Source organism: Spea bombifrons, chromosome 4 (genome assembly GCF_027358695.1).
Source record: "Spea bombifrons isolate aSpeBom1 chromosome 4, aSpeBom1.2.pri, whole genome shotgun sequence".
Lineage (NCBI taxonomy): Eukaryota > Metazoa > Chordata > Amphibia > Anura > Pelobatidae > Spea > Spea bombifrons.
The window spans coordinates 46775866-46792669 of NC_071090.1; the positions used below are offsets into that span (position 1 = coordinate 46775866).

The window sequence follows — 16804 nt, forward strand, 5'->3', positions numbered from 1 at the left end:
TAGGCAGACAACATAAGCACTAAGGACTAATTGTAGTGACTCATCAGATAATGGTTTTATATGGTTTCATATCAGTATTATGGCTATAATTACCTTTAGATGTTAAAGCACACATAAAGTAAAATAAAAAATATGTTAAGCGTTCACCATGGAAACCAATGGCATGTTACTGCCGACTGTTCCATATTTAGCACCGTAGAACTGAGCTTTATAAAAATGGCTTGTCATTTTTTTCCAGCTGTTTAAAAATGCACAGAAAATCTATCATACATTGCTTGGAAACTTTAGCTTCTGGTGTATGTTAATTACAGCCATGTTAGCACTGGCTATCCATCCTCCTTAGCCTTATGCATTCATATCTAGAGTTACATATCAAAATATCATTTGATATCATTGGAGGAAACAAAGCAAGCAGTTTCAAGGTCAACACAAGCAACCTTGTTGCCAGCATACCTATATAAATCAGACCTGCTGAATGAGGAGAGCCCCATGAATCATTACCCAATTCCAGGGCTTCCCTTCCAACGCTATTGAGTAGGCCACCTCCTCGTGTGTATATGTTGGATCAGTATGACTATTTCCCAGAACATGACATTGATAAAATATGTACTCAATCATGTGCGGTTAAATAATGGAGTAAATCAACACATGGTCCCAAATTGGCACCAAAATAAATTGTTGACCCGATAAGCACCTTGTGCATGTGCAGAGGGGATTATGGTCTGGTGTACCCATGCCAGTTTCAACCTGCCCTCAGGTGCAGCATGGTAAACCCATTGTTTTGCCCTTAGCCATAAATACATTGAGAACACATGATTTACAGTATTGCACAGTACTTGGGAAACTAATACACAACAGTTCTTCATTCAGCTTTAGTGCCTGAGGAGTTCATTCACTAAACCTGGTGTTCAGAAGATGAGTGAAAAGGTTTCAATTTATTGACTTCACTATGTTTTATGTTGGGACTATCTTTATACAACTTAGTAAAATAGATGAGTTTGTGGCAACTTTCCAACAAACTTACACTTTACTGAATAAATCCTAAGAGAAGCTATAATGAACACATTTTATGTACATTTCTATGCCTAGCATACTGCTTCCAGAATCGAACCAAATACAAAAAAACAGATAAACCCTGCTTAACAATAAAAAAAATGTAACAATTTAAAATAACGGTCTCAAAAATGCATTTATTCATCTTAGGAAAAAACGGATACTTAGCAATTAGCTCTTGTAGTGATTCAACTTCAATGCTAAAATAGATTTAAACGTAACAGCATCAGGGAGCCTTTCTGCAATTTTAGCACAAACAGAAGAAGCCGCAAAATTGCAGCATTATCAAGTGTTATCAAGTTGATGGCGACGAACAAAAGAAAAAATGTTAAGAAATAAGGATAACAACAGATTAGGGATAATATGAGGGAATTCATCTTAAAATTGCTGTTCCAGTTAGACAAAATATTAATTCTATTCTCCATTATGTTAAGCAAATCTTACTTAGCTGATCTGTCATTTTATTTTTTTTTCCTCTGTGGGTTTAATCATATAAATTCAATACAGAAAATTTTAAGAAAGTTTTCTTTTCAGTTTCTATGGCAACAACTTATCAGTTCCTGACCTGCATCACATGACAAGTGTTCCCAGCAAAAATATAAAAGAAGGCAAAACTTAATCTTGAGCTACAAACGTGTTTAATTCAGTAGGTGGAGCAAAAACTTTAAATCATGTTTCAAACACTCAAACACTGCAAAGCCTATGTATGTAGGCAAAATAAACCTACCTGCTTCTCTGTGTTGTTTCTGCTTCCAAAATTAGGGAAATCTGTTTATTCACTAGATTGTGAAATTGTTTGATTTGTGCAAATGGACCAAATACAATTTTGTTTCCTTATCTTTAAGTTTGGAGAAAATTCAAGGCCTCTTTTTATTTAGAAGCTAAAATTGTTGGCACTCTCCCTCATTCACACCCTCAATCTCTCTCACACTCTAATTTGCATTCCCTCACACTATCTCTAATGCTCTTTCTCTCTCAATGTCTCCCAACCTACTCCGCTGACTGCTTCCATGTCCCTGTCATCTTTTCCACAGCTCCACCTCTTCTTGTTCTTCTGTCTTCTTTCTTTTCCACTTCTAAGTGAACCAGGCCTCCCAAGGGCACTTCTGCAAAAGATGGAGCCTCTGGGCAAACCATTTTCCCAATTGGAGGAATGAGGGAGAGGATGTCCCCTCTCTGGGCACAATTTATTTTTTTGCTAGGACCAGCCCTGATATAAGTCATCTTACCAGGGTAACAGTACTACTATTCTATTTTCAGATGCAGTATACAGTTGGCAGGAAGAATTCAAAAGAAGAGTATAGAGGTAGAATTTACAAATAACAAAGGGAATGAGGGGGACAGACAAGTGATAGAAATTGGACAAAGTCATTTCCATGCTGAGGACCATATTACCCTACATGACCAGAAGTTTGTTGACACCACTCCTAAATATTAAGGTTAGGTGTTTCAGCCACACTTATTCTAACAGGTGTATAAAATCAACCACATAGTCAGCCATCTCCATAGCTAAACATAGAGTACAATGAATCACACTGAATATTTCAGTGACTTTAACCATGGCACTTTCATAGGATGCACCTTTGCCACAAGTCGGTTCATGAAGTTTCTGCCCTTCTAGATGTGCCCGGATTCACTGTTAGAGCTATTATTGTGAAGTGAAAATGGCTGGAAGGAACCACAGACCACATACAATCACAGAGCGGGGCTGCCCAGTGCAGATGGAAACATTTTCAGGGTTTGGGTTAGGCCCCTTACGATACGTGAAGGATAATGCTTTGGGGAAGGTGATGTTTGTGTTAAGGCTCTGAATATCCTTATACTTTGTGTTATTTTCTATTATTTTATGTTTAACAGTTTGTTTTAGAAAGTCTGCTGCTTTGATGTGTTTATAACTTACTTGGGGTTTAAACGCATGAGTTTCATCTGGTGCGAAGTAGCATTTGATAATTATGGTCGATGTGCTTACCTGTCAGTGATTCCAAAGATAAGCTTCATTTACTATTTATTTATAACTAGCATTTCAGGTTTTGTAAATGACCATTTCTGCAGCAATACTGTGAACATTCAGTTTTCATTAACCTTATGTTCTTAGTAAATAGCAATTCCAAATTCGGAGAGCCCAAGACAAGTAAGAACAAGGAAGTAAAATGTATAATTTGACTAAACCTGATTTGTATTATGGTACACAGTCACAAATTAAATTGATGTACTTTTATCATCTTAAATCATTGCACGTCATCTGACATGACACCAGCAAAGGCAAAAACCTTCATGGTTTTTACTGTATGAAATTCTATGTGGCTTCTTATAGCCTGGTTAGATTTCTTAGGGATGTCATAATCCCCTGTGGACAGGGTGTTTGCCACCCCACCATCAAATACATATTTAAGGCTTTTCCAAGTAAGCTTTTTTCGATTGGATGGAATGTGTGTAATTTTGCACTGGTGGTGGTAATGCAAGTTTATATTAAGCACTCATAAGCGTTATTAAAAAATAAAGTATGCTATTTTATAATTTGTTCATAATCGTTAACATTTAAAAGTCCTATTATACTAACTGTTGAATGTAATACTTTAAAGGGACAGTTTACTGTGCCTGAGAGCCCGACAGATGAAGGTGGGCAAATGCATATAATCCCTCATTGCATTTGAAAGGCGGACGCCACAAAAATGTAAAAGGACCATGTAGTTACTATATGCATTAAAGTTCATATGATGGCTGGAGTGCACCTATTAGAACTAGCTGCAGCCTTATGAATATTATTACGAGTACTGTAACCATGATCAGATTTTCAGGGAAAACTTAATTTACATGTGGCACAAAAACAGGCACTGTTGTCATAGAAACAGAAAATTATGTCTTAAAAAAGTGATTCTAGATGTTGACTAAAATTGCAAGTTTGCAAATTGCTAGTGTTTCTTTTTAGAACACGCTAGAGAGCTTACTTAATGTTTTCTCAAAGTGGAACAGCACATTTAATAATAACATCGTGTGGTTCTTTGTTATTCGATTTGATCTTCTTAGGGATTGCATCTCTTGAGCCTTTTGTTTTAATATTGATATGGAACCAATATAAATTATAGGTTCAAGGCTGTCTGTAACAAAACATATTACATCATGGCAAGAAGAGGGTTGCAAGGAAGGTGTTCACAACAAATAAGATTAGGAAAGTTGACATTGCAGCTTTAAAGTACGCCAATCTAGAGATCCTATGGATCAATGGAGAATAATAAGCATAATCAACCGTCCCAAAAGTATAATAGAGAAGGATTAGTTTCATTAGCATGAAATTGTGCACCAAAGTTCATTTGAGACCGCATATCAAATACTGTTATGATAAACATTCCAAATTATTAGTACATATGGTGCATTCCAAGATTGTTACTTTACTATTCACAATATACAGGGGAAATTACATTATTTTACTAATTATCAAAATAAGAATGATTTAATTTCATGAGAAGTACCAGAGCAACCACAAGGAAAACTAATGTGTTTCTCTTGAGTTTGCTAGTGGACTCAGTGTTAACATCGTTTTAAACACTTGTTTTCTTATTCACTAGACGTTATAGGATTTATTATAATGAATCCTTTTATTAACGTTACTGTCAGCCTACAAGGACAATATCATTTACAAAAAGAAAAGGGGGAGCTCAAAAGTTCCACAATTGAACTCGCCAATTTGAAAGCTGGGTACATATAGGTATACCGGTGCTTTTCTCTGGGCCGATAAGCAGATACAATCCATTGCGGAATAACATGCCCCAAAGCACTGTGAATAGGTCCTTTGGAGTATGTTATCCAGACTGTATGGAGTGGTGCAGGTTTAATGAATGGGTCACTTTGAGTATTTGATTTCAAGGGCTATATGTCGAGACACCTCTTGCTATTGGCAACCAAGTTCCACGGTTGCCGTTCCGTTATTCCAAATTAGAGTCATGATGCAACAGAGGAGACTAATGCAGGAAAAATGGAACTTGCAGCCAAACTTTTTACAGAAAGCACATACATACATACGTGATTCATAGTCTCATACAACCAGTGATCGGCTGTTACACAGTTCTGAAAGAAGACACCATCCACATCTTCATCCTGCAAACCCAGATTCGTTACTTGGGCTGCTTTTTATTTATTTATTTATTTATTTGAGCTGGTGACATGTCTTACTGCCAGTCCTCACTTGACTTTTACCATCTGAGATCTCAGCCACAAGTTAATTTAGCTGTAGAGTGGTTAAATGATAAATGGAACAAAACATACTAAAAACTGCTACAGCAAAATAATTTCACACCAATGGTTTAGAAAATATAAATAAGCCCTCGTTTTGGGCTTACGTTGAATTTTCTACACTGGAGTGTAAACACATTTTATTTCATTTTCATTAAGGAATAGTTCTGCTTAAATATAAAATGCTTTAGTTATCAGCCATAATATGAAGTTACAGTATGATACAATTATTACAAATTGTATGGCTACATTTTAAATTAAGTTTTAGCTAATCTGTTTATATTGAAATTATATTGTAGATGTAAAATGCGGCTGCGCATTAGATTGGATGTCATTAATTCATCAAACCTAATATGTTATAAATGTTCTTTCTAAAGTATTTTAGTGCAGTGGTTTTGGCAGCAGTCCTCGGGGAACCAGAATGTGGTCAGACATTTCCTCCACATAGACTGATGATTTGATGCTATTATGTTTGATTAAAAATACATTTCAGAACAGGTGATTACGGTCTACCATTTACCTGGAGTGGGCATTGCTCACCAGTATCGAAGCTGCTCTATAATAATAAAAATAATAATAATAATAATAAAAAGCTTTCCAAAATGTCATGCTGCTCTGTAAAATTTGCACACATGGGTCAGGTCTAAAAGAAGACAATGCATTCCAGTGACCCCCACACAATTTGTTGTGCCCTAGGATAACCCTGTGAACCTCAAAATAATGGAGCTTCCAGTGATGTACTCTCTCCTAGTTGGAGGGTCAGGGGAGGACGGCTCCAAAAGCTCCACCATGTTGCCCTAAGATAACATTGTGTGAACTTCTATGGCGGAGCTTCTGGTGACGTGTTTTTCCCTGATTTGTGGATTGGGTGGAGGATGTCGCTGAAAGCCCTAAGATAAATTTGTGTGAACTTCTGCCTAAATGGCAGAGCTGTTGGTGATGTCCTCTGCCCCATTTGAAGGGTCGGGCAGAGGACGTCACCAGAAGCTCCGCCATTTAGGCTGAAGTTTGCTGGGCGGTTATTTCTACAAAGATGGGGACAAAGAATGAACAATGAAGAGAGAAAAGAGAAGATAGAAAAGAGAAGAAGCAGAACAATAAGAGATGCGAGACACTGAAGTAGAGCTGTGAGGCACAAAGGCAGGAGTGGTTGGCAGATAAGGTAGGGGGACATTCAGAGCGCATAAGAGAGAGTGAACGAAAATGAATGAATTAAAGAGTGAGTGAGAGTGTGTGAGAGAGTAAACAACGGGATCAGAAAACAAATTTTGTTTCTGTTCTTATATTGCCCCTGATTTGTCTGAAATGAATGGGCAGGGAAAAGAATTCATCTGGAAACAAATGGGCCAAAAACAAACCGGACAATTAGTCTCAATTGTTTTTGGCCCATTTGCACGTGTCTAGTAATTATTTCTATGAATAAATATTTAGTGTTTACCTGCACCATGTTTCTTAAAAGTGCACCTGCATTTTGCTGTTGTGCCAACTGAAAGATGGACAAATGCACTAATGCCACACAAGTGCCCTAAATACTCAGTTCAATAGATTATTACGGCCATGTGAACAGACTTTGGCCGCGCTAGATGTATATTTGGATCAGTGAGCCATTGCACCTAAAGTGCACCTTCTAGTGCCAAATGTTTTTTTTTAATGTGGTGTCGTGTCACATGGTTTCTAAATTCTGCAGAAATTAACCTTTTGCACATCTATGCTACGCACATCTGCTACTCGTACAATATTTACAGTTGATATGTCTGCGTATTTTACTTGTCCAGATATGATTTTTATTTTACAGTATTGACTACAAGTTTGATAAATATTTTCTGAACAGACATAGGGATCTAGATAATAGAAATATTTTAGATGAAGGGTGCATCCAGTGATAAATGTAATTTTATCGAGCCGTGGCTGTCTTAGTTATATATATTTCTAATTAGTTCACTGTCCCTCAGTGATCTTCTTAAATGCACAGCTACATTTACCACTCATCAATAAGTAATGCAGATAAATAATACATTGTCCATTAGCTGTGTGCATATAATAGACACTGCGTGATATTATTGTGCATACTTCATTAGTGCAATATTTTGGCAGCAACCTATGATGTGGTTCACCAAAACTATAATATAAACATAGAACACCCTTATTTCTTGTAGGAGGTGTATGTCTATCAGGAGCATACCTGAGTTTCCTTTATTTTATTGACACTACCATCACTTTCCAGCATCGTCCTTTTTAACATTTCTTTTACAGTCTCAAAGAATGAAAAAATACCTTGAAAAGGCTATGGAATTAGTTACAGTATACATGAGGAATCCGGCTCAGGCCAAAATGTAACTAAACCTGCATAAATCTTCAAAAACTGCTGCTTTCATCTTGAGAAATTTGTGTCTACGAATATAGATCCAAAAATGATTTAAGGGAACACAGAAAGGATCCAGTCGTGGTTTACGTGCTTCCTCATAACACCTCATTGGCTATATGTAGAACTGAAAGTTAAACCAAAAAAGTAAGCTTGTAGCGGTCCACAATCTTTATAACTTTACTAGGCATAACTATGCTTAGTGCTATTACTATATTTGCTGTATGTGGTGAAATAGCAGGAGGCATTGTTTACTTTGTAGTTAACTGTGTTTATCAGTGCTTTGTGTTTAGAATTACACTAATCAGTCTGCAAGCATCAGGTAATTAAGCAAGTTGATGAAAATAATGCATTACACTGGGGAGAAAATGTGTTATCCTTCTTATTGACTGGTTTTAGTTTTTATAGGGATTATCAATCAAACGTGCCAGGAGAGAAGCAGCTGCTGCAGTGTCCCATTTTTTTGTCTCTTATGTGCTTTATTTGTATTCAATTAATTCTAGAAAAAAGTGAGAAATTGGCACATCTTCTTGGTTTGTAGACTAACGCTAAAAATCAAGTTGCTCTACAGCCACGCTGGATTGTTAGCGCAGGTGATTTTCCAACCACCGCTAGTCTTCTAAAACATTTTAACAGCTTTAATTATTGTAAATTTATATTCACCTAGAAATATGACATCATTTCTATCAAGTTATTGGTAAGGCACATAAACTAGCCTCATGTAGTGAGTTGTAGTGGCCTTGTGTACCTTTTGTCAATTGAAGGCTGTAAGGAATGAGATCTCATTCATGATGTACATTAGTGGTATACCCACTGGCTGTTTTACATCATCAAGATGATGTTCTGGTGGACACTATTACTTACAGAGAGATATGCAGGGGACATGCTCCTTTCCAACTACATCATCTAGAAATAAATACTAAAAAAAAACATGGCAAAAATGTTAAATATAGTCTGTTATCACCAATACCTCATTGAATGAAGTAATACTTACTAAGCAGCAACGGTTACATGAAGTTGGTGACATCATACAAGTGTAAGAGTGATCAACCAACATCCTATTTACAGACAACACCAATATAGCTATAATGTTAATGATATTGGACAATGCCTGGAATCATTACCATTAGCTACATTTCAAGATTTATAAGACTCTTATTTTTACAATGTATGCCATTGATGTTGGGTATAATTTCTTTCATGCTACATCAATTTTAATAACACTGCTAGTGTTGGTTAGGGCACTGTTACATTTCACACATTATTGATTGTTGTCAATGAGAACTATTTGCAATTAGTAAATGGATCATAATAGATTTTGTACTTTAAAGCTATTACAAATTCACTTTATCAGGTGTAATCTATTAAACGTCCTAAGTGACCATTTAACCTCACTCCTCGCGGTGGCAATATTACAGCCTTGGAATATGTACTTCAAGAAGCGAAGATGGCCAGGTTTAGACCACTTCTCTGGTCACAGATCAGAAGATCTCTACTTGTCCAATCATCCAGAAAAGCATGTGAATGTTTTTCAGAAAGAGTGCCATCTTTTCTCTTACAACTAGATCAAACCCATCTTACTTATTAACCTCAACAGCACTGACAGGAGCATCAGAGAAACACAGATGTAAGATGAGTGATTATTTCTGCCATACACATGCCAAGACTCATGCAACTTGTTAGAAGCTATGAAAATAGTTGTGGAGTTTTTTGATCTTGTTACATTTGTTGGTTTTACACGATTAGGACTTTGTAGACTGCCTGTAGTTGTAGTACCTCATTAGGAAAGGGTTGAACTTTCTGACATGGGGGGACAAGTAAAGCCAAGTGGCCCTCAGGCCTTCCCCCCACCTTCATAAATAGCACATGCTTACGTGCCGTCAAGGAGCCTGTATTCATACTGTGGGAGCTTCGCTGCTATTACCGTGAGTCCACATGACATTGCGTTATGTGACCCCACTGTGTTCCCATCTCTTTGAGCGGGCTGGCCCTGTTTGAAGAATTCCACTTGCACTCGGGCCAGCCGCCCCTATGTCTTATTCAGTTATGAAGGTAACTTCTTTATCTTCACTCCAAGTAAGTTAAACATTCTGAAATTAATCATATTTTTACAAACTACAAAATAACAAGCTGTTTTTTTTGCTTCTATTTCATTAGCAGGATTCAAAGAATATTTACTATTTCCAGCCATGTACGCCAATAGATTTTTCTTGACTGCAAAACTCAAGGCTATTTAATTATGTTGTTTGACAAGATATAATCACTACAGCTAATAAATGGGGTTATAAACATATTGTACCATGCCCTTACTGTACTACAAGCCATATCATTACTTCTCTCACATCTTTAGCAGGATTCACATCTGTTATGCATATCAAAATAAACACTTTTTATAGTTGTATGTTTCAATAAATTACACATCAAATTTGACCTTGTTATTTGTTTTTGACATTATACAAGGTGCTTATTTTTTACTTTTACAACAATTTGTAGTGTATTTACCGATTCCTTTGATATCTAATAATCTTCAAAAATCCCATTGCTTTGTAGATTGCAGTAAACTTGAAAATATTTGTATGTTAATAATGTGTTTTAAAATACCTAGAGAAAGACATTCATTTTCAACTATGGCCATTCTTCTCTCCTGAATGGCAAATTCTAAGGATTTCTGTCCTTGGCCATTAGGGGTGAAGACTAGAAATTTGCTCCTGTTGGGGTTACCATGAAAACCTGAATATGTATGCATTTTCTGTAATATGTTGTGTGCGAGATGTTCAGGGTAACACAGTTTTATAAACGTTTTATTTTGTGTGTGTGTGTATATATATATATATATATATATATATATATATATATATATATATATATAGTCTTTAAATGCAACTTATGTTTACTTTACTGCTTTCTTGAATCTGTTGCATAGCAGTACAGTAAACAGAGAGCAAAGGTCACTAGGCTGTCTTCGAAAGTGAGTGATATCATTTTAAAAATGCATGGCCCTGTCTGCATTACCATTGAGGTTTGTCGTCTGAGAAAGACGTTAGATTCATAGACAGGATAGTGCAGTGATACACAATACAAACTACATCTGAAACCCTAGGCCTGCCATTTGGCTGGGGGAAAGCACCTTTTGTGGCCGGGAAAGTGATTAAAACCCTGTGGAGTGTCAAACCTTAAAATAACAAGGCTTTTTCACAATAATATATACGAACAACAGTGTTACTAAACCATACCCTTTCTCAGGATAAAAGGAGAATTTCTACATGCCTTTACTTTGCTAGCATACAAGATTTGTGGTACTATAAAATATTAAGTAAACAAATACTTCGTAAATAACGGCCTATTAGCCAAAGCAAATGTGTGTGGGAAAAGAGGTGGCTCAGCTTAAATATTTTCTTAGCATGTTACAGAACTCAAGATTTTGTCTTAGTTCCTGGTGTCAGTTCATCTGGTGTGTGTGTGGCCTATAGTATACAGTGCTGTCACGTAAGGTTGCCTACAACAGCCTTTGTAACACAATAGGGCCCAGTCCTCAATGACTTCCTTAGTCCTTGCTGGAGATGCTTTATCTAGTGGTCGTCTATAGCTATGATGATGGGTGTAGGGCGGCTAGTTGCCTAACATTACACTTGAGACTCAACATTAAGAAGACTTTGTGTCCATATTGATGTCGCCTCTTCATCTCTACAGATGACTCACATTTATGTGTTTTGTCTTCATGCTTCACAACTCATCAAGGCAGTCATTGAAAATGTGTATACATCCTCTGCAATTCTTCTGTTGGGTGTGTTCTGTCAAGAGGTTTCCCTTTAGATGGTTGTGAGGTTGAGTTTCCACATGTGGCATTCTTTGTCTGATATTGTTCTCGGTAATTCTTTAAGTACTCGGCTGAGATTTTTTTTTACCAAAATAAATCATTTAAAATATATAACTGGATGCTTTAAAGAGGGCCTGTTATAGTTTCCACACTACATTACCATATGATATCTATGTTTTGCTTTTGCAAAAACAAGCTACAGGAGCAATGAGTTACTGTTGCATACCCCATAACAATTATTTTGTGTGAGGCAGTCCCTATTGTTGAGCAGTACACAATTCTCCTCCTTTTTTGTTGTGTTTATAACATGAGTTTAACCTTTAACTTTTTTGACATGTCTATCATCCCACTGTAAGTTCTGCGACAGCCCTATATTATTTGTTATAATTATATAGTAATGCTAAATGATCTGAGTAATCTCACACTGCCTCCACTTTGGTGATTGATAATGCAAAGCAGAAGGAGAGACTGACAGGTTTTCCTCTGGACACTTCAGCCTCACTTTCCTACTGTGACATTTATGACAGGACAGGTTCAGAGGGATTCTCCTTGCTGTGAACCCTTTTTCCAAGGCGCCAGTAAAGGTTAATGTCTCTGATTATAGATGACATACAGTTTGATTGATTGGCAGATCTGCGTAGTCATTAAATATATCCACATTTTCTAGTATGTAATTGTTCATTGGCTATTGGTACTGTACTTATTCTTTGGCCTGTAAATATTAGTATATTTAAAAAAAAAAAAGTTTACCTTGCATACATACATATTTATCAACCTCCATTTATCAAGTCAAAAGCAATACTAACCATAGTGCTACATAGTAAGACATAGGCAGCAGTAACATGAGTGAAGAAGACCTATAAAGACTAATAAGGTGATCAAAAATTAGTTTAGCCAGTGTGAAAATAATTTGGAGGGGTAGGGATAGAGAGGATGATCATAGCATTGATAAAAAAAAATCATATTGTATGATTGTTCCTCAAAGGAGAAGTCCCTCTGGGTGAAGTGGTGACCAACTAGGGTGCAGTTATTATCTTCATTGTGTCTGTTAGTGGACTACATATGTAGACTCATTCTTAGGCTCATTCATCGCACTGTATCATATGCATAGCATTTTCAGATGTGTATGATCAGTGTATGATCCCTTGATTTTGTATGTGTTGGTTTTGTGATGAGCAGTGTTATCATTACAGGTGTGTTCACACAGTTTGCAGCCAGATATATTACATGGTTTGGTGCCATTTTTAATAATAATGTGTTCATTGAGCAGTTTTTGTTTTAGGTTGGGTGGTTGTCTGAAAGCCAGGATAAATGGGTCCGAGGATACTCTGCACTGCATCCTCTGTTAATAGTAGTATAATAATAATATAAACACACATAGTCAAAAGTTTGGAATTAAGGTTGTTTCACATTTAATCACTCTGGTTTTTTAATGCATCATACGGTATGATAACTACGGTTTGGTTCACAGAAAATATGTGCTAATGTGCTGATATTTAAAAAAAAAAAAAATTATTTCTGCCCTACACCTAAACAATTTCCATATCTCTTGCAGGCCAGAGGATGTGCTTCTGAGGCGTACCCATGATGAGAATGTTCTTCTACATTGTTTCCTGTGGCCACTTGTTACTTTTATGGTGGGAGTACTGATTGTGGTGCTCACCATCTGTGCAAGAAGCCTCGCCGTCAAAGCGGAAGCTATCCAAAAAAGAAAATATTCCTAGAGGGAAAAATACAAAATCTGAAAACTTCAGTTGTAACCAAAACCCCAATATACCTATAGCCCTCTTGTTGCTTCTTCATCATGGTTTTCTGAACTTGGTTATCTGAAGATGAGAGGTTAATAAAGGAATATTTTTTCAGGCTCCTTTTGAAGAACTGAGTCCGGTGAAACCAGGCCAGAAAATGTCAGCACTGAAGCAAATATATCAGGAGTTATGGAAAGGACTCACACTTGGCCAAGTTTAAAGTGAGGCGGTCTTAAAGAAAGTTTCATTTCACCTTTGCGATAAAGTATTTTTTATTTGGTATATAAAATTTCAATCAAAAGATATCAGTTTATTTTGTATCATGTAATTCTAAAATATTAAAGTGTGCTTTTTTTATGTCCTATGTCTGTAATGTTACAGAATTTAATTTAATTATGTTACTCACCGGTTTACAGCTCATCTTAAAGGGTAATACTCTATTACAATCCTAATTAAAGAAATTAAATATAGTGGGGGGGGGAGTCCAAGGGGTATATGACCTGGGTGTTGCCTATAGTCCTTTTGCCTACACATCGTATTTTTTGAACAGGGTCGACCTCATATGCTAATATGCACATATACTTATCCTTTTTAAAACTTCTTTACAACATTTTTAAAAGAGGGATACGTTTCTCTAAGCAGATGTGAACATAAACCCAACCACTTGTAAGTGTCTTCATGAGTGATTTTTATTTCTATATGTAATTAAAAGTCAGTAAGAACAAGTATGTAGTATTTATTTACACAAGATAATGCACAGTATGTGCTTATTTATTATGCTTATGAATTGAATTGCCATCGAGCACATCGGATACAGTAAGCTCTTAATAACTAGATGAGAATTGTGTGACTCTAGGTTATTAGGCAAATAAATAACAAATAAGTAATTAATAATAAAATGGCCCCATTCTAACACAAGTTGTGGGTTTAACTGGTCCTGTGGATATACTATTGTGTTATAAGAAGGTGACAGATTTTTGTGTAACTGTGCTTACATTATGCCAAAACTTCCATGTGTACTCCGATCCCTGTCTCCTGATCACCGTGGTCAGCTACAGTGGAAGTCACACTGCGACAAAATAATAAGCATAAGGAACCCAGTGATGTCATCATTTTCATCATCAAATGGTAACCTCTAGATATAAGAATACACTCACGTGGATCGATCTTTAGACATATTGCATTGAGAAATTAAAAATAATAATAGAAGAGTGATAAAAAAAATTAATAAAAGTGTAAAATTGGAAAGAATGTGGGTTTTTAAATTTCTTTGTGTCCATTTTCATATCCCAGGAGAAATTTTCGTAGATCATCAAATTAAAAATTATTTTATAAGTCAATCCTTATCTGCAAAACCCATTAAAAGATTATTAAAAACTCTCAATATATTTAATCTAATACAACCCATCATAATTTTATTTTTGCATCATTGTCCTTAATTAACAGCAAATTTTATTGAAAAACTTGGAAAATTGTTAAGTTTAAGAGAGAGAGAGAAATACTTGCATCTAGGGCTAAAAGAAGATTTGGCCATCACATTTTTATTAAGATTGTAGTTTGTGGGACTAATACAGTCATATACATTTTGAGTTAAATATACATTAACATTGTGTTAATCATAAGCATGCTATGTTCATATCCACTCTGCAAAATCATAGAGACGTATGCTTGGTAATCTCCCCATCTGTTGTTTCATTTGTTCCGGTATATCCCATGTCTCTGTCTATTGAACATGCTAAATTCCAAAATGTGTTGTTGGATTTCCAATGACAAAAAGCATAAACAGGGATTAAACCACTGTGTGTAGGGCGTTATGATAAATATTTATATTATGATAAATTGGTGTCTATTTTGAATCAGTCAGATGTTATCTGTGCTTTATTGCTGATGCTATTTATTTGTTGGAATAACTGGGCACGCTTGTGATGTTATTACGCTACTTATGGCCTCCAATGGCACAAAAACACACTAAATTAAACACACTAACACTATAACTAAAGTATGGTGCTTGACTTGGGGCTAAGCATCCTAATACTGAATGTGATTGTTCTCAAACGGCGATGTTCTTTTTTAATACTACTTAAACAGTAGAAGAATCGAAATTTGTTGGATATTGAATTGGAGTTGCAAAATTTCCCGTGTTCCAAAAAGTCACCTTTTTTTTAATGGGCTTCAATCTTTGGCAGGATTATCTACTGTACACATGTTGCATGTATGCATAGATCAAAAATTAGTTATTTTTGTTTGCTTAATTGCTTGCTCATTTTTTTTTTATTTAATTTTACGTACCAAAGAGTTAATACATGTAAACGCATCGAAACCCCCTTACGACATTTACGTTTTTGTAGTTAGAAAATATAAATTGTGTCTTATTTCACTCCTCCTTTGGCTTCCTCTACTGAAACCGGGAGGTTAAATCACAATGAATATTTCCTGCACATGCTCAGAAGCACTCCCAATGAAACCAATGGGAACTGACCTTCTTTTGAAATCAATGTGAGTAGCATCAGTCAGTCGCATATACATGATTGGCTGCTGCTACTCACATTGACTTCAATATGTCTCAGCTATCGTTGACTAGAATGGGAGTGCTACTGAGCATATTCTTCTCGACATATGCTCTGCTTTCTGTAAAGGAAGCTGGGGAAGGAGTTAAACAAGACAGCAGTCTAAAAACTAAATAATGCCTGTGATAATTTACATGCAAAATGTAATTAAGTATTCATTCAACATCAAGTAGGGCCAGAGTGGGCCTACAAGACTTGCCCCAGCATCCAGATTGCACGCACAGGATTTGCCCAAGAACCACGATTACACACAAGATAGGATTTGCCAAGATTGCATCCTGAGGATTTACCCAACACTCAGATTACACCCACAGTGGTCTCCTCTGTCTTGGGTCTCCTCTCTATCTGGCTCGCATGCACCCTTTTTACATTCTATACCCTTTAGGCCCAAAACAGTAACAGTAACTGATAGTGAGAATATACACATACTACCCTTACAAATGCCTGCCCATAAACAAACATACAAATACACATTCACACTTACCCTTATACATAAACACCCTGGCTTACACTTCCCCTTGCATCCACACGCTTGCCCTTAAATATACTTGCTATGACATAAACACTTTCAAAAGACAAACACACTCTCTCTAACCTTTCCTCATAATGTCTCCCCTATCTCATTATCTATCTCTCCTTTCTCATTATATCTCTCATTTTCATTTATATCTCTCGTTTTTTTATTTGTTCCCTTTCCTTATATCAAATGGCCTTGCTACTCCAGTGGTGCTCACCAACGGCATTTCAGTTGGGGTAGCAGGGACTCCTAGTGATGCCACTGCTAACAACCAGCAAGGCAAGTGCCATATTGTCCCCCACCATACACGTGGGTTAGAGAGCAGTCGATTTATCAATATGCAAAGACTGGATTTTGGTTACCTGCTCAACTTTCAGCGAGATACTTTTTAAACATGTACAATAGGTCAGATTTCCTTGTATCATCCTATTCACAGCTCCCATGTCAAAGCTGTGTAAGTAACCTACAAAACATGTAGACAGTTCACGTCTGACTGGCATGCTTACCAAA

The 16804-nt window shown here is 36.4% G+C and overlaps 1 protein-coding gene across 1 annotated transcript in view; it reads left to right on the forward strand.

Moving 5' to 3' along the window:
* KCNMB4 (potassium calcium-activated channel subfamily M regulatory beta subunit 4) overlaps positions 1 to 14461 on the forward strand; it is a 33730-nt gene extending 19269 nt beyond the window's left edge. The window contains exon 3 of the mRNA XM_053464450.1: positions 13018 to 14461. Coding sequence (XP_053320425.1) covers positions 13018 to 13186 — 169 coding nt within the window. The 3' untranslated portion in view covers positions 13187 to 14461. The remainder of the gene's footprint in view (positions 1 to 13017) is intronic.
* The last annotated feature ends 2343 nt before the right edge of the window (positions 14462 to 16804 follow it).